This window comes from Kockovaella imperatae, assembly GCF_002102565.1.
Source record: "Kockovaella imperatae strain NRRL Y-17943 chromosome Unknown BD324scaffold_6, whole genome shotgun sequence".
Classification (NCBI taxonomy): Eukaryota; Fungi; Basidiomycota; class Tremellomycetes; order Tremellales; family Cuniculitremaceae; genus Kockovaella; species Kockovaella imperatae.
Genome location: NW_019028946.1, coordinates 415599 through 437779, shown reverse-complemented (window position 1 = coordinate 437779; position 22181 = coordinate 415599). Strand labels below are relative to the sequence as shown.

Sequence of the window (22181 nt, the reverse complement as noted above, 5' to 3'; positions counted from 1 at the left end):
GGATCCCATATAGATATTATCCACCTTCTCCCGTTGCTGTCACCGCTTTCTGCAGACCCTTGTCACCGAGCTGCAGTCATCTTCAGGCGCTGTCTTTGAGCATCCGGTCTCCTCCTCCTCCTTCCGTACGCCTCCCTCTGAACGTTGCGTTCGGGAGTTCGCGAAGCTGGCTCGTCATCGGCATTCCTTCCTGTACCCTTCCCTCGATCACGCTGCTGAGGCTCGCCGTACAGCAAAGCCATGTCCCATCGTCCCGCCATCAGCTTGACGGGTGCTCAACCTGCAAGAAGCCGCTCGGTCTCTCAGCCTCTGCGGGAAGGTGTCGCAACGCAATCTTTTTCTTCGCTTGCTACCCAATCCCATCCAGACCCGCGAACTTTCCTTCGTTCACACTCAACACAGGCGGTTCTGCGGAGCACTATCAGCGGCAGCAACAGTTCCCTCAATGCTCCAGGATCTGACGCGACTTCGCAGCATCCTGGTTTTAAGGGTCGGGCCAGGAGCTCCAGTTTGATGACTGTTACCGAGGTCGGCGGGAACGAGACTGAAAACGTGGTTGATAGGCTCGGCGTGGGCTCGAATGAGAACGCTGCCTGGGTCAACGCCCCTGGTAGGTCACGCAAGCGTGTAGGTTGTGACGTTTGGCTTATACTTGGTCAGGCGCCTGGCTCATTCATCCTGTGCTCATCCTGGTCGCCAAATTGCTCATAGACGCCATCCCGGGCATGACACAGGATGTCAGTTGGACTATCGTCAATCTCGGATACATGGCTGTGAGTATTCAGTCTATCTCGTAAACAGGATCGCTGACACGGATTGCTTAGGCATCCTTCCTTATGTTCCATCACGTCACTGGAGTACCTTTTGAGGCCGCGTAAGCAAACAACCCTATTCATCTGCTCACCCTCAATCAGCTTGAGCACAGGAGGGGCTTATGACGATTTGACCTTGTGGGAACAGATCGACGCTGGTGCCCAATACACCCCTGCCAAAAAGTGGTTGACGTCTGTCCCGATTGGCTTGTAGGGTCTTTGATACAGCTCGCGTTGACATAACTCAGATTCCTCATATCAACCCATTACACGCGTTACGACTACGTCCTCTTCGCTCTCAATTTTGCAGCGACTGTCTTTGTCTTGTTCCCAAAGCTGCCGGTGGTGAGTGGTGCTGAGAGAAAAATGACCGATTCATCGCTGAATACAGACTTCTTCTATTAGCTACATAGGTTGCGATTTCACTTTCTGAGCCCCGATGTAGCTCCGACACCTCGAACATCGCGTCCGCCTTCCCCCTCCAATCAAAGCCGATCGTGACGGATCCGTGCTATAGAGTTCCAGCCATATTCTGTACCATGATCAGCCGCCTACATGTGATGATGATGCGCACCATGACCAGCTCTTCGATGACACGGAGACGGGGCCTATTCCAAATTGTCCACGACCTGGTCAATCTCTTGCTCCTGTTTCATCGGGTTGACATCCTTGTTGGAGGATCGAGTGTACCCTTCTGAGTCATCGAGGACCTTTCCACCACCGATGTCGTCTTTCAGTGCCTCGACCTCATCTGTTTCAGAAGTCAGTACTCAGAAGGCGCACAGCGAGATATGGTAGAATCAATTCACCGGAAGAGACTTTCCCGGTAACTTCGCTCTCCTCTGCTTGCTTGTCCTCCTTTTCGACGTCGAGATTGGTGTCTGCAATGTCTTCTTGTTTGTCAATGAATTGGTCGTCTGAAGACATGATGACTTTGAGTGCTTTTAAATTGATCACTAATCGGGCGGTGATGGGAGTTGAAATGCAGATGGAAAATAGATAAGAAGAGATGACCTAGATTCCCCCTGTCAATGTATATATATAGTTGACATATCCCAGTGTTTGCCCTTTTAGTTCCGATCTATAGAGGTCTGCATCTCCCAACAAATATCATCTGTCGTCATCTTGGACCCTGCCCCCCTCCGTTATCTGTGTGTCATGACGTCTCTCTCTCTCTCTCTTTCATTAGTACAAGTGTGCTTTTGGGTGCAATATTAAAAGCAGCGGGGGTGCCGGCGGGGGGGAAGGAGGCTCGATGCTCATATCAGTGGATGACAATCGATCAGACTTTTGGGGACCAGGGTCGATCCATTTCATTCCAACAGATCGGGATCGGCATTACTTTCATGACAATCAACCTCCCCCCCACTTGTCGTCATTATTACCTCATTTTTTTGGGGGGCATGTCACGCATTCATGCTTCTCAACTTTCTCAACGTTTGACCTTGCTCTGTTTAATCAACTTCTTCTTTTCACCTTTGGGCATCTTGGTCTCTCGTTTGGCTCGATTCTCTGCTTTGACAGCTTGCTTACGTTCCTGCAATGTCATGAGTCAATAGCTCGTCACACAAACAGACTCGAGAATCCTGTCTCACCTTTTTCGTCTCTTTGTCTTCATGGCGAGACCGGCGAGCCAGAATATCAGGCTGCTTCTGACCAGTCGTCCCAGAATCCACATCTGAGCCTGCTGCGGCGGAACTGATCTCGTCGAAACTGTCTGTGTCCACTTCCTCGTGATCAGAGCCCACCACTAGTCGATCCAGCGCCTCAGGAACCTCTGACCTCAAAATCGCTTCAGGGTCGCGTATATCACCGAGACTTTGAGGGATGAAAGAAGTCATGAACACATTCTCCTCCTGCGAGGATGATTGGGGGTCGTCAGTCGCGACAAGGTTGTTGACCATGGCCTCGTCATGCTCTTTGCCCGCCAACGGCATCGACACGATAAACTCCCAAGCCCTTTTGAGCCCCAAACATTTAATGCCCGGTCCACCTCGTCGCTGGAAAAACGCCGTCATATTCTTGATGTCTGTTCGCAGGAACTCCATCGACTTTGGGTGATCCCATTCTACAGACTGGCTCACGTCGATTATGTAGAGCTGATCGTCGTGTAGTCTAGTTCTCAGTGAGCAAAAATACCCTCTTTGGATACGTACAAGATATTGTATTCACTGAGATCTGCGTGTACTAGGCGACATTCGGTGAACATCTTACGCATGAGAAGTAAGAGCTGAACGTAAAATCCTTGCCAAGATTCCTCAGCTATGTCTGCGTCTTTAAGACGGGGAGATGCTCTGATGACTTTTAGCTCTCTCCTCTTTACGATTGCCGGAATGAGCTTACACTCCATCCCTTCCTAGGAAATCCATGATAAGGACATTGCCGTTGCCATCTATCACACGGGGTGCAGGTACGCCCGCTTGTTCCAGACGTTTCAGATTGCGAAGCTCCTTTTCTGCCCATACTCGGACCATCTTGCGAGCATTTCTTGAGGACGAGTATTCTCCGCTGAATCTATGCTCGCCAACAATATAGTTTTGACGCGATCGGAACTTGAGTATGGATGTGCGGTATACCTTGACAGCAGCTGGACGTGACGACGACTCTGGGGGAGATGCAAAATACACATTGGCCTGACGATGAGTGAAATGCCTGGCTTGACAGGACGCACTTCTTTCCCAGAGCTGATGCATCGCTCAAGCCGGCCAATCACGCCTCGATTAGTGAAACCGGACAAGACCAAACGCGTTCTACTGTCCATGACTTGATCTTGGGTTGCCCTGTCGCTTTTATCCTTGGTTTGCCTCGGCGTAGTCGATGACAATTTTGCAGAACTACTCGTACCAGCAATAGCTATGGATCGCGAGCCATTTTGGCCCAAGACACTGTTCTGGGAGGGAAGCGGGGGCCGAGCAGATCCAGACATATGGGGAGAAGACGTAGCCTGTTGATGCTGCCTCAAGCGATTGTACTGTTTCGTGAAGTCTTCCAGCCAATTGTCAGCCAGCCTTCCACTCCATGACCTCGAAGCTCACCTCGGGTGGAAAGCTCCCAATCTGCGTTTTCGACCGCATCACTTGAGAGGTCTTCGGACTCTTCGGCCAGAACTCCATCATCTGACTCCTCTCGTTCTTCTGAATCCTCTTTGAGCTGATCGTCCACCTCTGCGTCATCCCAGACTATATCTCGCCCATGCTGTTCGAACTCGTCTACTTCCTCCTCGGTGCTGGAGCCGGACGCTGAAGCAGAGGAGTGCTGACCTTGGACAATTTGGTTTTGTTGGTCATTGGTAGCCACAGTATCTATATAATTCACTCCATCTGGACGACCACTACTCATGACCAGGAGCTGGGACGGAGACTGAGGGGCAGTAATGTGCGAGTCATCCTTGTGCCGGTCTACAACATGAGACCTCTACCCGAAAAAAATATTAGAGCGCCGAGGTCAGTTCAGATCACGTGAGTGACGTCAGCAATTCAATTGCTCGACAGGTGCGCCAGGAAAACATCACTGACCCCGAAATGAGAGGCGGCGCAGTACATTCTATCCTCTCTGCCTTCCTCTAGAGATTTCAAGAATCCAACCTACTCACACGATGTCACCTGTCCCAGAGATTCTGCTCGATGTCTGTCGCAATCCCTTCCTGGCCGGTAAGTTCCTGTACCTGAATATCGTCCGTCCTGAACGTCCTCCAAGTGGGAGTGCCTATCGGTCTCGGAGCCTTGAGCGGCATCATCACTGGCAAGACTGCGCGAAGTCCTTGGTTCACGGTGAGTCTAGCTCGATTAGAGCAATCGCTGATCTGGACAGGAAATGAGAGCTCCCGCTGGCAATCCGCCTCGACAAGCTTTTGGTCCGGTACGCAGCCTCCAGTTGTTTTACGTCTATAACTCGTCCGACAGGTTTGGACCGTTTTGTACGGCCTCATGGGCTATGCATCTCACCTTGCCGTCAAGAGCCTTGATGCCGCCGTGACTCCTAACGCTACGTAAGCACCCGCTGTGAGTCTCTGACTCATACCCGGCGCCGGTAGGGCTTCGGCGAACAAGTCTCTGCGACTGTACTGGACTCAGTTGGGCTTGAATCTTCTCTGGACTCCCCTCTTCTTTGGTGGTCAGTGTGACTCCCCGACGAACGGTAAAAAGCTAACAAGCTCCCAGCCAAGCAAAAGGAGCTGGCCCTCGTCGACATGGCTCTGCTCTTGGGCACAGTGGTTTCCATGACAGTGAGAATTCATGTCATTCGAAGGAAAGAAAGAGCCTTTCTGCTTACTGTCTGTCGAACTAGATTGAAATGCACGATCTCAGGACCGATTTCAGCACCACCTGGTTGCTGGCACCATACTGCGCTTGGCTTGGCTATGGTTGGTGCAGGATGTCTGATGCTCGCTGATACATGCAGCATCATACCTTAATGCCGGCTACGTCTGGCTCAACTGGAATCGACGAAATGTTTAGTGACGTTTGGCTGGCTATATGCAACTGTGAATTACTCTGTTTTTGAGCGCTTTGAGGGACCGTCTCCCTCCGCTTGTTCCGCGGCCCGCTTTTCCGCTCGATGCGCATTCGTAGTCTGAACAAAGTCTCTGAAGCTGTCTTGTCCGCCCTTTGGATTCTCCACCCCTGGTCCGAGTGCCGTTTTACGTGATACAGCAGGTGCCTTGCCCAATACCTTAGCCTTGCGAGCTGCGCGTGGTGCGAAATTTAGGGCTGCAGGACCATTTGTTTGGGAGGTTCGTTCCTTCTGGACGGCGTGTCCAGCACGTCTACTTTGTTGAGTGAAAGTGATATGAGCACCCTCGAAGATGAAAGGCTCGGTCCTGAGCAGAAGTGTTCCAACATCCTATCGGTCAGGACAATTTGCGTTCGTCAAACTCACCGAGGGCGCTTCTAGCTCTACCACAGCTTCATGGGAAGCTCCGAAGACCTCGACTCTTCGTACAGGGATTATTTTCTCGAGAGCTTGCTGGAGTAGACCCTCTGTTGTGCCGTCAGGGAGACCGTGCAGCCTGACACTGCGATGGCGACGCTCTGCAGCTACTTTGGCAGCGTTTTGAGATGGTCTACATGTTAGACCATTCCACTACGGAAGACTCACTTTTCGTGCCGCTTGGCAGCGTAATTTGGATCGTTTAATTCGACCTTCAAAGTACGACCATGGTACTCGGTCCCAGTCAAGGCCAGACAAGCGTTTGCCTCTGCCTAGCAATGTCAGTTCTGGCGGATGCTCCAGTAAACTCACCTCGGATTGCATTTCGACGAACGCGAACCCCTTACATATGCTTTTAATCGGGTCCCATCCGAGCTTGATTCCTTTTGCAGTCCCAAAGGACTTGACCATTTCCCCTACATCCCGCTCCGTGGTCTTCGCCGTGAGACCGCCGATGAATACAGTGGCATTAACGAGTGAAGCGTCGGTTCTCTTTGTCTTGGCGCTAGGATCTGATATGAGAACGGTCAGGCCAAATTCGCCCAGGCGCATGCCATGCAAAACGAGCGCCTCTTGTGCAGAAGCCTGCGATGGTCAGTCCGATATCAAACGAAACCGGCTCACAGGTGAGTCCATGGTAACGTAGCAGAATCTTCGTGAGTCTGCATACTTTCGACTGGGTAGCCTTGTTTGAAGGACGGTACCATACTGGCAGTGAGTGACAGGCATATCATCCCGCGACGTACCTGTGCAAATAGTCGGCGTATGCCAGCATCATCCATGTCGCGGGGGAAATTGGTGACGAAAAGCGTCGATCGCCATAGCATTGACACGCCGATTTCCTGTCCATGGAATTTCTTGCGGTCCATCTCGAGGGCGCTAGGAACAGCATCTGCAAAGCGGAATTCCACAAGTGCTGAGGATGTCGCGTCACCTTTCAAGATGGTGACCTCTCGAACATGACCGCACTGGTGCTGTCAGCGTCCTTGCTTACACAGAAAGCAAGCTCACAACTTCGAAGTGAGATTTGATAGACTCATCGTCGGCGTCGATAGGCAGGCCAGAAACCAGAATAGTGGTGTTCTCCCGGTCCCTAACAGCGAGTTACCGTCAGTCTACGTCGACCTGCTTCGAGTTCTAATTCACCTTTTGAAATGTGCGTCGTTCGTTTCATCTCCGTCCGTTCCCTCTGGTGCCGCACCATTTACCTCTACCTCCGCCGAGGACTGGACGGTGGCCGCCATCTCCGCTTGATATTGCTCCATATGCTGAGCGGCGTCCCGTTCCCGGCGCCGGGCCAATTTCAGCATCTCTACTTCCACCGCTCTCTGCGCCGCTACCAGCGTTTCTACGGTGCCATGAATGTGCTCGAATCTCAGCCACGCCTCTGAGACAGCTTCAGGCCAATCCAGATCACTGCGGTTCATCGCAGATGTGTATATCGACCTCGCCGCATCGAAATTTTTCCTGCGTCTAGACTGTTCAGCGATTCCATGCTGACGATGCTCACTCTTCGATTCCTGTCCTTTGGAGAATGAGACGATGCGAGGATGCACGAGACTTGTTCTGAGGCTCCAGCAGCGCCAGAGCCTCGTCTATGAGATCCGAAGCAGCGGTTTCGACCTATATTCAATATGGCTCCTGGATTCTGCTGTCTTACCCATTCCAGCAAAAATGTCTCGAGCTGAAGACTGGGATCCCCGTGATTTTGCACTGCGTATCAGTGTTCTGGTGCGACGATCCCTCTCACCGCCATGTATTGTCTCCAATCCGTGTGCAAGCGTGCCCAGAACTAAAATGTATCAGTGTGTGTTCCTCACGCTTCAGGCTTGTCTCACCCTGTGCTGGGTTACAACGAATCTCGTGAGAGGCCTTAGAGACGAAGATATCTGCGATGTCCTTGGCTTGCCGGAGAAGACCGAGACCCAGAGCCCGTTGAAATACTGTCTCGAATTGTTCTTTAGGTGCTGACAGTTCCTGCTCGATTCAGTAAACGATCACTGCCCGTCTGCTCGTCACTTACGAGATGTTGCAAGTGAAGTTTCCAAGCCGCTCCAATCTGCGGGCACGCTCGGCTCGCTCGTTGAACAAGAGAGGCACGATTATCGCCATCTTCAGTCCAGTCTACGTATCTTCGCCAAATGCCGGCCTCAACTACCTTATAAGGGTAGCCCGCGTCTACCGCAGTCTCCTGTTGGACCGCTGAAGCGGCAGCCGCAGCTTGCCCGTAGGCGGCAACTGCTCTTTCGAATACCGCGCTGATGAGCTGGGGATCGGAACGAGGTGCCTTGGAGCTCTTTGGATGTTTCGCGCGAGGGTCCGTCTCCCATTCAATGTAACTTGCAAAAGAAGACAGGGGATCAGCGACAGTCTGTGACGTTAGTGAAAGCACAGAATAGCGATTTGTGAACCTCACAATGGTCTGCTCTATATCTGAGCGGGTCCTCCCGAATCTCTTCTCCCCAGACATCTTGAATTTTGCAGACTGGGCAGCCGCTGTGGCAGCTACCAAACGGGTCTCATACGAGTCCGGTGCGTGTTGGGAGCAGAAAGTCGAAAAACGAGCCGAAGTCTCCTCTATATCTACGCCGTTCAGGCGTATCTATTGGGAAAACTTACCCATATGGGGTGTCGAGAGACGGTCAACGAAGATTCCGTTTATAAACTCGAGATCTTGTGGCCTGAGGTATTAGAGCGACGTCCCAAAGATGAAGCTCACATTTCTGCCACTGAAAGCTCCCAGTCCATATATGAGTTCCACAGGGCGCTGCTCTGAGACAGTAGACCCCTACCTCGATCGACAACCTCCTTCAACATTGAGCGAACGGTTTCTTTCTCCAGGAATGCTTCCAATTCGGCGTCAACACCCAGGGGTTCAGGGATACCAGCACAGCGGAGAATGAATCTCAGATTGTGATCCAGCAACTTGAAGGCTGAGTCGATCAGCACCACTATCCTTGCTGGTGCGCTTACAGAGGTAATCTGTCTCGGCTAAAGAGTACTTTTCGACAATATCAAGGAAAGATTCTAGATTCAAAGGCGTTGGTGCTGCAGCAATGAGAGCATCGAGATACTTTATCCATGTCTCTGGCAGGGAGTGAGCGTCTGAAAGGGCGTTCACGACTCACGCTCATCCAGCATGATAAGATTCGACAAGTGCTCGAAGACGTTGGCGCTCTCAGCCGCCAAGCCGAGTTTGTTCAGCAAACCGTATTGCTGTAGAAGTAGAGGAACATTATCCGGACTGAGCTCCAATGCGTTCAACACAGCTGTCAGTTGATCCACATCGGCTACTGAATCAGCTTCGCGGGCCATGGTCGACGGGTCTTGAGGGTCTAGCTGGAGAGCAGGGGTGATGAAAGCGACAGACGAAAACCACCATCCCGTTATTCGAAGACGACTGCAGCGGCAAAGGAGAGCTCGATACTGGACACGTCACGTGACTTGGCTGTGCCTGAAATAATCAAAATCACCTTGAACCCCCCCTTAATATTTTGACATGATTTCACTCTCTTTCGGATGACCTACTCATAACACGTCCACTCGACTCTAGGTCCGTCTCTTCCAATCCCTACACTGACACAATCTCTCTCACACTCTCGGCTCTGTGAAGGTGAATCTCAACGGCGATTGTGCCTGTGCCCCATTTATGGAAGGAATCTGAGACCTGGTGTCCTTTCGACCTCCACTGGCCCCCTCCACCTCGATACCGACTGTCTTCAAGGACTGATGACACGAGCACAATCACGCTTCTCGATGTCCGTCTAGACTCTTGAACGACCTCTCTGGATCCGCAATGTATCCCAGGCAAGACCAGACCAACTCCGACCCTCTGGCAGGGCAGCATGGGTTTGTGCAACGTTTTGGAGAAATGTCTATCGACTCGCGGGGGCAGGCACCCCAAGACTACACGCAGCCGATGCATTTCCCACCCTTCCCTCAATACCCACCTCAGATTCAAGGTCATTATCCTATCCATTTCCCGTCACCTTATTTGCTGGATCCGAGCGGCTCGGGCTATTACTCACCTCCGTCCTATCTTGGTGGACGACCTTCGCCCCACCAGCCTGCCTTTCCGCCTTCAACATGGAGCAGCCCGCCCATGAGTCCGGTGCAGTCTTACTATAGGGGACACGGTCGTCATCAATCATTTGCTGAGGAGTCGCCGAACCCTGCACACCACCCTCCGAGCTCATTCCAGCCAATGAGCTCCAATAGACCTTGGCGAGCTCCCGAGCGACGCTCTTGGAGCGGCCCTGGAAGTGAAAGGATGGAACGTAAAGCTTATCATCCACAAGCGCCTGCAAATCGTTCAGATTGGGTCATGTGGGTCGGAAACGTGCCGCCAGGATCGTCTCATGAGGAGTTGTGGGGTTTCTTTAATCAGCCAATACCTTCCTCGAGAGAACCCTGGAGGGGACCGGCATCCATCTTTCTCATCTCGCGGTCATCTTGCGCTTTTGTCAATTTATCATGTCAGGAAGATCTCGACATAGCTGTTGCCTTCTTCAACAACAAGTCTCTGAGACCGTGGGATCCTCGTTGTCCCCGTCTGGTCTGTCGAGTGCGTCGAAGAGACGACGATCTCCGGGCTGGTGTCGGCGCCCAGCGCGGCACGGGCATGCATCGTGATTGGGTCAAGCAGAAACAAGTCGAGGAGGCCGAGCATTCGCCTCCGCAGAAATCGACCCACCAAAGCTCGGCGAGCTACGCAAGCACCAACTCTAGCTTTCTGGCGAAGCATTTTCCCGTTCGAGTGTTTATTCTCAAATCTGCGACCAAGGTGAGTTTGACATCCTTGCTAAGCTGACAAGAGAAGACCGAGCTGGAAGACAGCGTGAAAACCGGGACCTGGCGGACTCAAAAGCATAACGAGCCAATCCTTGGTGGGCAGTCCAGGACAGGCCGAGCTAACATTGCGTAGATCAAGCATTTCGCACTTCTACGGATGTGTATCTGATTTTTGGCGCGAATCGGACAGGAGAATTTTTTGGCTTTGCGAAGATGATCGACTACATTGACAAGGAGCGTTTCGCGAAGAGCAGTGGAAGCTCTAAAGCATCGCGACCGGAAGCGATTGTGGAGGAATCAGACGATCGTCGAAGAGCTTCGTCGGACCCAGTTCCATCGACACTTGTTCTGCCTCTTGACACAGCACGTATCGCGGACACGTCTCCAGCCGAGCTCAGTCCCGTGGCCGAGAATGTGGTGAGGGAGAACAAGTCGAATACCGATCCGATTGGATCTCGGGCGCACAAGCAATTGGAAGCGAGAGCGAAGACTCAGCCTTCGTATTTCGACATTCCAGAGCACGATACTCAACGGGCCGATCAAATTGGAGCTCAAAAGGTAGAGGCAGATACAAACGAGGTGGACAAGGATGGCGTTCGCCGTCGTGATACCATCTCCCGGGAGGACAAGCCTGCCGATCTTGAGGAGCTTGGCCAACCTTTTGCTATCCAATGGATCAAGACCGGCTCTCTGCCCTTTGGTCGCACGAAACATTTGAGGAATCCGTGGAATGCTGACAGGGAGGTCAAAGTGTCCAGAGATGGAACGGAAGTAGAGCCAAGTGAGCACATACAACTAATGAGGATGACGGTGAAGAGCTGATCATTTGCTTCACAGACGTTGGCTTACAGTTCATGGCCGAATGGGACAAGTTATCAACAACCGTCACGTTGTCATCCTCGCCGTCTGCTGGAGCCCCGACTTATGCGTCGGTGTAACACACGTTTTCTCAAGTCATGGCCTTGCACATATATCAATATCTTTCTCTTTTGTTGTCATACACGGTACACGAAGTCATACAAGGGTTCTTGCACATCTGGTCACAGGGATACGACCTGATCTCATACACGATTTGTAACATCATATCTCATATCTATATATCCATTCTCCATATGGCTAGCCAACTAGCCAAGACATATCTTCTTTCCACATAAACCCCCCTTCTCCTTATATACCCTTGGCCCCATCCCCTCCCTCCCTCCTCTTTATTATTATTAATATATTCGACCCCATCATCATACACGAAATGCAATCATCGTGTCCATCTTGACAGTCTGTTCACTCCATCATGACAAGCAAATCACCAGAACAGCTTCAACAGCTCGTCGCGTCACTCACAGCATTGGGTATATCCACAGAACAAGCCGAGTCAGCCTTGCAAAAATGTGATTTCGATGCAGCTCGAGCGGCCGATTATGGTGAGTCTCCCCTCAACAACGGACGGACTCGAGAAGGGGGATGACCGAGAGTCCCTTTGAAATGATCCATACTGACTCTGCTGGCTTTGTCCTTTATTGTCTCTTCGTGGATGCCCCACCCACAACTTGACTCTCATGGCGCCTCTCAATCGTTCATCCTCTCTTCCTGTCAACGTTAATGCTTCGACCAATCTTTCCCGCTTCAAAGTCTTTTCTGGACGTGGAGTGACTGCAGAAGAGCCCACGCCGCAGCCAAGTAGAGCAGAGCCGCAGTCAAGCTCTTTACTGGGTGCTTTTGAAAGGGGACGTAGTAGTCTGTTCAAACAACGATCAGCGACCGACGACACACGACTCCCCAGTCAGCCGGTAGGGGCAAGCTCGACCTCGCGACGACCTCCGAGTCCTTTCTTCCGAGCGAGACGTTCAAGGGAGAAAGCAAGGGCCCGGGAATCATCACCAGAAGTCGGTCCTTTGGAGAAGGATCAGGTCGAGTCAGACGTTGAATCGATCGCCGGCGGCTCTACACGACATTTCGAACCCCAGGTATCTGCCTACGAGGACGACAGTGACGACGATCTCGAGAATGAAGCAGACGTTCTCCCCGATCCAGAAACGACCAAGAACACTTTAGCAAATGCTGTCTTCTTTGATGCACCCGAAGGTCTCGACGAGGATGTCCTGGATGTCTTTGGTGAGGAGATTGAACAGGATCCCTTGGGAGAAGGTCCCAATGTCATCGTACCTCTGCCTCCGACATTCCCCTCCACGGCACAGCCAAAAAGGAGGCCGACCAAAGGACGCCTTCCCCTTACCACCTCACGACCCGTCTTTGCAAGAGATCGATGCACTATTACTTTAAATCATGGTGACCCCGACGGGGCCCTAGAGGAGAGCGGGAAGCGTTTAAGACGATATGTGGTGTTGAGCGATCTGTCCGACGAGTCACGATATGCAGTGGAATGGGCTATCGGAACTGTCGCACGTGATGGAGACGAGATATTCGTTATCTCTGTCAAAGAAGATGAGGATAAGGGTGAGCGATTCACAGTGGGCTTCTCACCTGGACATTGCGCTGAGCAGAGCTTCTAGTGGACCCCAAATCATGGTCTGACACGGCAGCAAAGGTCAAGATACAGAAAGAGCGACAAACGGCCACCCTTGTACTGGTGCGCGAGGTCACCAGTCTGCTGCAACGGACACATCTCAACATCACTGTGACTTGCCAATTTCTTCACGCCAAGAATGCGCGACATATGCTGCTCGATCTCATCGATTTTCTGGAGCCAAGTATGGCCATCGTCGGTTCACGAGGTCTGGGCAAGCTGAAAGGTATCTTGTTGGGCTCCACCTCGCACTACCTGGTACAGAAATCCTCTGTGCCCGTTATGGTTGCTCGGCGCCGCCTGTATCGCCCGCTGCGCAAGACAGACCCATCTCAACTGCGTCATTCACCCCGAGTTAGCTTGGCCAGCGCAAGCATCGAAAAGACCGCCTCCAGTAAACAAGAGGATGAGGTCGTCGATCTGGCACAGCAAGAAGGTGATGAGGAGAAGCCAGAGTGAGTGGACTTGACATCATACAGGAAAATCGGAGAAGACGTTTATTGTAAAGACTGTATTGATGCACACGGAAATCATGAGGATTGGTACAAATGTCATTTGGTAGATCAGACGTGTGTAGAAACAACGCTCAGTTCTTTGTCCACCTTGTCTCTTCTGTCCTACAGCTGAATTGTAATAAGCGTCGAAAAGAGGACGAGACACTGCGCCCTTTATATAGCTAACAGGCCTGCAGCACGGAAAGGTCGGCGTGTCCCGCAACTGTGACGTTGCCGGCTTAATCAGTGTCCTGCACTCCCTTCTGTTTGTCTTCGCCCCGCCCCTTCTGCATTCAGCGCAATATAACTATGGACCAATCCGAAGGATCCAGCTCGTCTTGGCGGCAGTTCTCATTCTTTGACGCTGAACCATTCGCGTCGGGTGATGAAGGCTCACCTGAATTCGAACAACTGCGATCTCCGTTGATCATTGAACCTGTATCTTATTCGTCCACCCTTTCAGTGGCCGTCGCCTCGGGAGATACTGTGCACTTTTTCAACAACCACTTGCGTTCCTATAGATCTTTTCAGGCTTGGAAGGACAATGGTCATACCTCCCTTCTTAGACAGGCCGCGAACGTTTTGATCTGTGTGGGAGAAGAGGGGGACTCTCGTCTTCCGATCTTGAAGGCCTGGGATCTCTCTCGGGACACCAGACGTGGGCCCGTATTACTACGTAGTGTTCGCGTTGGTCAACGCTCAGCTCTTGTGAGTCACAATGCCTGAGCCGCCACTTATCTCCCCAGGTCACCTGCCTTGCCTGTACTCCGAATCTGTCTCATCTCGCCCTTGGATTTAGTGACGGGACTGTGCTCCTATACAGACACTTCCTGCAATCTCTCACGACCTCTCCGACCTCTCTCTCATCTATGCCCAAGGCGAGGATCGTCCATGAGTCCCCAGAGCCTGTCACTGGGCTTGGATTCGTCGAGTCTGACGTCGACGGTCCCACTTTGATGATTGCTACCGTTGGAGCAATACTCAGTAGCGGGACCACGGGAAAAAGCGGACGTGCTCGCGTTCTTGACCGGTCAGGTGTAGCCCTTGGGTGCGCAGTCATAAGTCATGACAGGCGCGAGCTTTTGGTTGCGAGGAATGAGGGGATATACTCATTTGGCACAAGCGATCCAGGCCCATTCTATGCTTATGATGGTACGTGAAGGATTAGTGTTCGTACTGAAGAAGTGTAAGGCGAGAAAGCTTCTTTGCAGGTTCACAACCATAATCTTGTCTTTGTTCTGCGTGAGGAGTCGAAGTCGCGGGCTCGAGATACCACCCCCTCCTCCAAACTCGTCATCCTCGATCATCGACATCGGTGGACGTCCTACCAGAAACATTTCTCGTCTGGTATCGATCGGATGTTCAGTCAATGGGGCGCACTATACGTTCAAGCAGTCGACCAGCCGCTTATGCGGCTCATTGAGCATTCCATCTCCGCAAAACTCCAGGTACTGTCTCAGCGCAATCTTTACACAACAGCTCTAGCTCTCGCCAAGTCGGAGGGCTTCAACGAAGCTGGCTTGTCCGACATACATAGATTATACGGGGACTATCTGTACCGCAAGGGTGACTACGATGCAGCAATGAGACAGTATACCTTAACCCTTGGCCAGCTCCCGCCATCATACGTGGTCCGCAAGGTGCGTTCCGTGACTCAGAAGACTGCTGACATGTCAGTATTTGGATGCACAGCGGATACAGCAGCTCGTCGCCTACCTACAGAGACTACACGAGCTTGGGCTGGCAAACCCAAATCACACTACCCTGTTGCTCAATTGCTACACGAAGACTGGGGACCTCGCTAGTCTCGATGCCTTTCTCAATTCCGAGATGACCGATGACGAATTGCCCTTCGACCTCGATACTGCGATACGAGTCTGTAGACAGGGTGCTTTCTTTGCTCATGCTAGCTTTCTCGCTCAGCGCTGGGGTCGTCACGAAGAGTACCTCCGTATCCAGATCGAGGATGCGGGGGAGTTCTTAGCTGCCCTACGCTATCTCCGCGGGCTGGACCGCGAGGTGGTGGGTTTGACACCGGCTCCCAACCTAACTGATCCTTCCCCTCACAGTGTACAGAAAACCTTCTGCTGTACGGGGTACCTCTGCTGGCGCATGCCCCTATCGAAACTACCGATCTAGTAATCGACCTTTGTTGCGGCTTGCCCCTCATTCCTCAGCAGCAAGCGGTGTCGGCCAATGGGTCAGGACCTGCCACAGGTCAAGCAGTGCTCTCATTCCTGAACGTCGATCGAGTCACGGGGCTATTTGTGGACAATAGTCATATCGATACTGCTCCGGATGATATGCCGCTGCAGGCAGCAGATGTGCCCATCGAATTGCCATCACCAAGGAGGTTCTTTCCCCTCTTTAATGACAACGTCGACCAATTCCGTCGCTTCCTGGAGACTGTCACCAATCTTGACAAGGAAGGGAATTCCTCTTCAAATAATGACGCCGATGCTTCGCGATCGATCTGGAGCACATTGCTGGAGCTATATCTGACCGCCGGAGGGGCCGATGGTCGGGCGAAGGCGATGACGCTTCTAAGGGAGAAGTCGGACAAGCTCGATCCGGTTTTGGCGTTGATTCTTTGCACTCAGACCGGGTTCACGCCTGGCTGTTTGGTATTGTGGGAGAGTCTTGGAAGGCACGAGGACGTTTTGAGGTTTTGGATGGAGTCGGATTCTGACCCGGACGCATACAGCCACATTGCCAAATATCTCGAAACGCACGGCCAAGACCACCACGAACTCTATGCAATGGCTTTGCGACATTTGTCATCAACACCAAAGCTACTCGCCCTCCACGGTGAAGATGTCTCTCGCATTCTGCAAATAATGGACGAGAACAATATCCTGCAACCGCTGGCCATCGTACAGCTGTTATCACGCAACTCCATTACACCTATCGGTACTGTGCGCGACTGGTTGCAGGCTAAGGTTCAGGAGAATAGAGGCGGCATCGAGAGCGACAAACATCTTGTCTCAAGTTATCGCAAAGAAACGGAACAGAGGCAAAACGAATTGCAAAATATCTGCGATCCCGATCGACCTCAAGTCTTTCAAGTCACGAGGTGCGCTGCCTGTGCACGTCAACTAGATTTACCCACCGTACACTTTATGTGCAAACATTCGTATCATCAGCGATGCTTGTCCGACTCAGAGCCGGAGTGTATCTTATGCGCTCGACAACATTCGATCCTGCGCGAGGTTCGACAGGGTCAGAAGAAGCTAGCGGATAGGCATGACCTCTTCGTCAACGAGGTACACGATGCGGACAACGGCTTTGCAGTCGTCGCCGGGGCATTTGGTAGAGGCTTATGGGAGTCGGCGGCAGCATAGTATTACGTACAAGACGTTTTCAGGCGCATACACCTTTCCACAGGCTATTCGTCTGCGGTGTTGGCGTTGTCCCCAAAGATCCTCTCCCACTCACCCGCGGGCGTATATGCGACCGGATGGACGAGGAAGGCATCGAGATATGTCATGGTCACTGCAAGACCTATACGAAGGTAGACATCGTATTTCTCGTCAATCGCTCCGCGAGATCCAAAACGCGGTGGCATTGGTCCATCAGCCGGGATATGGAAGGCAGGATAGAAGACAGATGTGACATTGCAATAATGATAAAGATGTTGCATTCATACAGCTGTAAGCGGCATCACGACCGATGGTAGTATGGCCATCCACTAGGGGGACTGTACACGACTTAGCCTGCTGTTTGCGGCAAGGTTCGCAAGAATTGCGCATGATACGTGTTGGGATGATGGGAGATATGCAGATCTCTCGGAATTTCTACCGTTGTTACTGCTCGCACGATGTTGGTGTAGGACTATGTAGCCAATCAGCTTGTCAAAGCTGCAAATAAAAAAGACAGGTTGTGGGCTTACAGGATGTGAGAGGGCGTTCATGGGACGCCGGTGATGGGAAGGGTGAGCGCCTTCTTGTGTCTCATCAACTTTGGTGAATATCCACTGGGACAAAAGCGCCGGCTTTCGTGGCAACATGCATCATTTCACCTCGGCTACCCAATCGCGATACCTTGAGATTCTCTGAGGATCTATCTCCTCTAGACGTGCCATTAGAGCGACGGCATCCGCACAAGAGTTGCTCGATACCTCGGACGAGGTCGCCGATAACATACGCTCATAATGGGCCAGCGCATTCATGCACCCTAAACCCTAAGCCTTTGAGCGGAAATGGTGCAACTCACATTTTGAGTCTGGCTCTGTTTCATGCAGCTCTCGAATGGATTTGACCTCCGATTTCAAGGTATCCTCGTCCGAATCTCTTCATTAGCGAGCGTCAGCACTCAGACGATCTCACCTGTGCCAATGAGCCATCGGTGATATAGCCAGGCCGATTGATCAGCTGGGTCAGTCCATAAAGCTTGTCGGACGAAATCGAATTCTACCCATCAGCCTTATGGCCAATTATTAGCCACTCACCTTCACGTTTCTCGCCCTCGACAGCCTCTGCAGTCATCGACCGCCAAATCCCTGTGAATAGCTGGATCCTGTAGTGCCAGGCCGAGAAATTGGAGAAATTTGATTCAATTTTCTTAGTTGTGAAGCGGATTTCGTCCCGGGGAGATGATTGACCAGGAAACGACTTGGGCAGTCCTGCAATCACTGTCCGACGATAGCCCCAAGCGTGAACTTCGAGTTTTAACTCGGTTCACACCAAGAAAAGGCTCACAGTTCCGGGGGTCAAGCCGCAAGAGTTGCTCGATCAGCTCAAGCTCAATCTTCCAAAAGCTGTTCTTCCAGCCTTCGGATCCGTCAGGGCCCTCCGGGATAGATTCTAGACACCAGCGACGATGATTCCATATCCAATAGACTTTCGGATTGACTTGCAAGTAGGAAGTTGTTAAGCGAATTTCATTGCCAAGAATCTGTACTTTCTTTTCGTCAGAGCTGAAGAGGTCAGGTGGAACACATGCTGTCCACTTACAGTGTTGGGAATAAACCTCGCAATATGTGACGACGATAATTCCAGACGGTGTAGTATTCAGGATTCATGTCCAATAATTCATTCGTGATCTCAAGAGCATCGCGAGTGTACTCTTTCCTCCTTCTCTGGGTCATCAGTCAGACCTATCTGCGGATCTCGCTTACCTTTTGCAACACAGTCTCTTCCAGGGCGACATATTTCTCCAATAACAATCTGTTTCTTGCGTTCTTCGCCTCGGCGGCCGCACCTGACAAATGAGTCCTCTTCACTCCGTGCTGCATCGCTGTTGCTCCAGTCACGGTAAGAACGTCGCACCGCGTAACTGAAAGGGAAGAGCCCGTGAATCACATGACAGCTTACGTAACAGGTGGCGATCATCTGTTCATGTCGATGACCCTGCTTGCGACTTTCTTCCTGCTCAACAACTTCTACACCATGACCGAGTGAGCCAGATCAGACACAGGCAAGTGAGTGACTGCTGACCATGACTCTGTAGATACTGGGTATCTAAGAAGCAATACTGGTGCAAATATTGTTCTATCTACATTCGGGATGATGCTCCGGTATGTCTACCATCGAGGACTGCCACTGACCTCCCAGTCACGCAAGCTACACGAGACTGGGCTAAAGCATCAAGGCAATAAGGAAAGATACATACGTGATCTCTACAAGTCCGGAAATCAGGCAAAGCGGGAGAAGGCCGCAGAAGCAGCCCAGATAGCCAGAATCGAGGCGGTAAGTCAATGGCTTCTGGGAATTCAGCTGACTCACTTGTAGTCTGCCGAAGCCGCATACGCGCATGATGCGCATGCGTCCTCCTCACGGATCCGACTTCATCCTACGGCAACATTTGCCCCGCCATCGGCTTCTCGTAAGACCGACAAACCCAAGGACAAGTGGGCAAATTACACTTCCGCCAAAGATCTAGGCTTTGACGATGAGGACACCCAGAAATCCTCCTATCAGATTGAGCAAGAATTGAAGGGCCGAGCAGGCGAAGTTGGTGCATGGGAGGACGTGGTAGAAGCTGCTCCTGGGCACACTCTGCAGGCCACGCGCAGTCTGGCCCATTCTAATGCGGACAGTGATGACGAGGGTGAAGGTTTCAAGTTTTCACATCGTGAAAAGAGACCTTGGCACGATGTGTACGATGAGGGTGAATGGGATCCGAAAGCTGCTCTCAGTAGTCTCAAGCTCAAGAAGCAGGACAAGAGTGATGGTGTCAAAATGGAGGAGCAGAATGGACTGGACCGAAAGGGCTGGGACGGCAAAATAGAACTACAGGGGCATCACTTGTCCAGCGTAAAGGCGCAGCCTGAAGATAAGCACGAGACACTGGATGCAGAGCCGGACGTGAAGCCCGAAATACCGGCGGCAGAGAATGCGGGCTCTAGCCTGTTCAAGAAACGGCGTCCAGTACAACATCGGCAGAAGTGATATGCATCGTCTAGAAACGCTTTGAGCGTACAACATTGCTGATACCGCTCGTCTCTCCACTGTAGCGCCCCTGAAGACTGGATTGACCACCCTTATATACCGGTCCCTGAGAGCTGACCTTTCTCTTTGCCTTGTCGTAGGCCAGCCTCTTTTTGACACGAGGATTTCTGTTCGTCTTGGCCCTGCGCGGCGTGAGACCCCTGTTCTTCTCGATGGCGCGGGTCAGAGCTCGGGGCCCGCCCTTGTGCACATCCTCCTCAAACCGCCTTGCATGGGTTCAGCCAGACCAACGCAGTTGACTCACTGGTTACTATCGACTGCCTGCTGGCGCGCATCTGTTCTCGCTGCTTTCTTTCGGGACTGATCACGTCGCACAAGATCGTAGTACTCGGCGTTATCGGACGCTGCTGGAACGGAATCTTCGCCGCTTTCTTGCAACCATTGGCTGGATAAGGTGTCGGACTCTGGTTGAGCTGCAGGTCCGCTCCGGCGAAGAGCTGCATCTCGCGCAGCTTGCCTATCTCGTTGCGGGATGTCATCGTCTCCACCGAAACGTTGGGCTCTAGCTGCGGCTCGACGCGCCGAGGTCGAATTGATCTTTGAGGTGTGGAATTGAAGTGAACGTTTGCGATTCTCTTTGTCGACGGCATCTGCTTCATCCAGAGCGCTGGGGTCTCCAATAGGATCCTCATTGCTCTGGGTTGTCGAGAAATGTTCCATGCTTTGGAAGTCTGGCTCGACCAGAGCGTTGGTCACGGGATCCGCAGCCAGAAGTTGAGATCTTTTATGCCCCTTCGGTTTACGTTTCGGCTCTGCAACCGGTATGACTTCGGGCTCTCCGTCCGTGAGATCAGCGAGCAGTTCGTCCAATTCTCCTTCTTCCAGATGGGTCGTGCGCCACGATTCATCGAGGTCGTCCTCGATCTGAGAGGAGCCCTTATCGTTGAAGGCGCCGAAGAGGAGCGACAGCTTGTCCTTCATCGCTTTCTGTGATCCATTCACACCCTCTTCAAACTCTTCGTCCGAAACGCCAGATTCACTGTCTGCTGCAAAGTCGAGATCTTCAAGCATAGCCAGTCCCTCTTTCAGATGCAACAACCTTGACATGATGGGGTGGTCTGCCAGATCAGGGCGCGATTCTCGAGGGAGAGCGCAAAGGTGCAGGTAAAAAGCGAGAACCGTCGCATAAGAAAGAAGAACCTCTGCAAGATCATCAGCATGGCGATGCACCGTCACTTACGGTAGTGCAGCCAGCCAAGTCCCCTCTGCAGAGCCGCATTTCGGCTTCCCTCCTGAGTCTGCATCCCCCTAGAAGTCTTCTGTAATTTCTCGATGACCAGAGGCATCTCCCTCGCCAGGGCGAGCTTCAACGTCTCGTGGCTCTCAAGGTGACGGAGTAAAGTCGAGGTGTCTTCAGTATCAGGCGCTTCCACCACAGTTGCAACCGGATCATCCGCAGGATTGTCATCAATCTCGCTGAATCCAGGTCAGCATTCGCACGGTCTGGATGCGCTCACGTTGTCAAGAGCTGCGGGTCGAATCCCCAGTCTTCGGTTCCTCTCAGATCCAATCTTGCCTTCTTCTGCAGCCGCCTCACTTCGTTCACCTCCAATTCCCGTTCCTCTTCCCTCGATGCCTCATATGCCTGAGGATCTTCTCTGGCTCTGCGATTGCTGGGTTTGGAATAATATTGACGACCCCATCCTTCCTCCTCGTCACCGGAGCTCTCAATTTCATCGCCCACGTCTACCTCGGCGGCGGCCTCTTTGGCGAAACGCCCTCTTAATTGAGCATCGGAGATTGGAGCTTTCGCTCGTTTCTTGCCCGAACGAGAGCTCTCTGCTCCTTTATCATCACTCTCTCCGTCGGAACTAGAAGGCTCGGCGAATGAAGGTATATCGAGGACTCGCTCGCCAGTCCCAATGTCTATATCATCTTGATCTTCCACGTTACGCCAGTCGTCAAGGAAGATCTGGTCTCGTTTAAAGATATCTTGGATGTCAGCCAAGTTAGAGGATCTGCACGCACAATCGTCAACACCTCCTTCCTGAAGCGTGTCCTCGTAGTTCTCGATACGGGCCGATTGGCTCTTGCCATTAGATCTGAGCTGTTTTCCAAGGCGTGCCTTCCCTACGCGCGCCATGGCGATGGATGTCTGTGATTTCAAGTAGCTATGAAGAGCTCAGAGCGTGCATCCAGTCTGCGGTCCAAAAAACTTTAAAAATCAACCACATTGACACGTGGC

General features: G+C 52.1%; 11 protein-coding genes across 11 annotated transcripts; 6 read left to right on the top strand and 5 right to left on the bottom strand.

The window, feature by feature from the left end:
• The first annotated feature begins 29 nt into the window (after positions 1–29).
• On the top strand, positions 30–1409 carry BD324DRAFT_625136 (ORMDL family-domain-containing protein). The gene is made up of 6 exons (XM_022015772.1): positions 30–610; positions 661–773; positions 825–874; positions 915–1022; positions 1061–1157; positions 1218–1409. The coding sequence occupies exons 1-6, from the start codon at positions 241–243 to the stop codon at positions 1311–1313; spliced, it is 834 nt and encodes a 277-aa protein (XP_021871234.1). The 5' UTR covers positions 30–240; the 3' UTR covers positions 1314–1409.
• Positions 1410–1420: 11 nt separating this feature from the next.
• On the bottom strand, positions 1421–1739 carry BD324DRAFT_650802 (hypothetical protein; the record flags this gene model as incomplete). Its single annotated transcript, XM_022018204.1, has 2 exons — positions 1421–1563; positions 1622–1739. 2 exons carry the CDS (start codon positions 1737–1739, stop codon positions 1421–1423), a joined length of 261 nt encoding a protein of 86 aa, XP_021871233.1.
• Positions 1740–2244: 505 nt separating this feature from the next.
• BD324DRAFT_579615 (RIO1 family-domain-containing protein) lies at positions 2245–4151 on the bottom strand (the record flags this gene model as incomplete). Its single annotated transcript, XM_022013395.1, has 6 exons — positions 2245–2349; positions 2408–2927; positions 2969–3106; positions 3156–3445; positions 3484–3797; positions 3848–4151. 6 exons carry the CDS (start codon positions 4149–4151, stop codon positions 2245–2247), a joined length of 1671 nt encoding a protein of 556 aa, XP_021871232.1.
• A 180-nt stretch (positions 4152–4331) lies between these two features.
• BD324DRAFT_625131 (TspO/MBR-related protein) lies at positions 4332–5302 on the top strand. Its single transcript, XM_022015771.1, has 8 exons — positions 4332–4462; positions 4509–4582; positions 4623–4670; positions 4715–4800; positions 4846–4925; positions 4973–5037; positions 5100–5175; positions 5214–5302. Exons 1-8 carry the CDS (start codon positions 4408–4410, stop codon positions 5267–5269), a joined length of 540 nt encoding a protein of 179 aa, XP_021871231.1. The 5' UTR covers positions 4332–4407; the 3' UTR covers positions 5270–5302.
• BD324DRAFT_681110 (hypothetical protein) lies at positions 5301–9117 on the bottom strand (the record flags this gene model as incomplete). The annotated part of the gene is made up of 18 exons (XM_022019109.1): positions 8870–9117; positions 8715–8828; positions 8461–8674; positions 8361–8422; positions 8158–8324; positions 7765–8112; positions 7580–7718; positions 7492–7533; positions 7402–7454; positions 7252–7364; positions 6888–7214; positions 6753–6834; positions 6488–6709; positions 6366–6449; positions 6054–6326; positions 5910–6013; positions 5691–5874; positions 5301–5654 (listed from the first exon to the last, which is right to left on the bottom strand). The coding sequence occupies exons 1-18, from the start codon at positions 9054–9056 to the stop codon at positions 5301–5303; spliced, it is 3069 nt and encodes a 1022-aa protein (XP_021871230.1). The 5' UTR covers positions 9057–9117.
• Positions 9118–9612: 495 nt separating this feature from the next.
• On the top strand, positions 9613–11470 carry BD324DRAFT_650798 (YT521-B-like domain-domain-containing protein; the record flags this gene model as incomplete). Its single annotated transcript, XM_022018203.1, has 4 exons — positions 9613–10524; positions 10561–10627; positions 10666–11313; positions 11370–11470. The coding sequence occupies 4 exons, from the start codon at positions 9613–9615 to the stop codon at positions 11468–11470; spliced, it is 1728 nt and encodes a 575-aa protein (XP_021871229.1).
• Positions 11471–11760: 290 nt separating this feature from the next.
• Positions 11761–13692, top strand: BD324DRAFT_625124 (hypothetical protein). The gene is made up of 3 exons (XM_022015770.1): positions 11761–11950; positions 12040–12983; positions 13040–13692. Exons 2-3 carry the CDS (start codon positions 12086–12088, stop codon positions 13510–13512), a joined length of 1371 nt encoding a protein of 456 aa, XP_021871228.1. The 5' UTR covers positions 11761–11950; positions 12040–12085; the 3' UTR covers positions 13513–13692.
• A 120-nt stretch (positions 13693–13812) lies between these two features.
• BD324DRAFT_430480 (hypothetical protein) lies at positions 13813–17062 on the top strand. The gene is made up of 5 exons (XM_022012768.1): positions 13813–14255; positions 14294–14699; positions 14739–15187; positions 15225–15569; positions 15617–17062. Exons 1-5 carry the CDS (start codon positions 13857–13859, stop codon positions 16886–16888), a joined length of 2871 nt encoding a protein of 956 aa, XP_021871227.1. The 5' UTR covers positions 13813–13856; the 3' UTR covers positions 16889–17062.
• A 494-nt stretch (positions 17063–17556) lies between these two features.
• BD324DRAFT_579823 (rab-protein geranylgeranyltransferase) lies at positions 17557–18780 on the bottom strand (the record flags this gene model as incomplete). The annotated part of the gene is made up of 7 exons (XM_022013410.1): positions 17557–17720; positions 17760–17834; positions 17873–17956; positions 17995–18204; positions 18245–18462; positions 18500–18624; positions 18664–18780. The coding sequence occupies 7 exons, from the start codon at positions 18778–18780 to the stop codon at positions 17557–17559; spliced, it is 993 nt and encodes a 330-aa protein (XP_021871226.1).
• Positions 18781–18795: 15 nt separating this feature from the next.
• On the top strand, positions 18796–19944 carry BD324DRAFT_625114 (hypothetical protein). Its single transcript, XM_022015769.1, has 5 exons — positions 18796–18828; positions 18867–18942; positions 18996–19062; positions 19100–19234; positions 19277–19944. The coding sequence occupies exons 2-5, from the start codon at positions 18884–18886 to the stop codon at positions 19934–19936; spliced, it is 921 nt and encodes a 306-aa protein (XP_021871225.1). The 5' UTR covers positions 18796–18828; positions 18867–18883; the 3' UTR covers positions 19937–19944.
• BD324DRAFT_625113 (Sas10 C-terminal domain-domain-containing protein) lies at positions 19945–22115 on the bottom strand (the record flags this gene model as incomplete). The annotated part of the gene is made up of 5 exons (XM_022015768.1): positions 21965–22115; positions 21454–21928; positions 21177–21412; positions 20241–21138; positions 19945–20202 (listed from the first exon to the last, which is right to left on the bottom strand). Exons 1-5 carry the CDS (start codon positions 22077–22079, stop codon positions 19947–19949), a joined length of 1980 nt encoding a protein of 659 aa, XP_021871224.1. The 5' UTR covers positions 22080–22115.
• Positions 22116–22181: the final 66 nt, after the last annotated feature.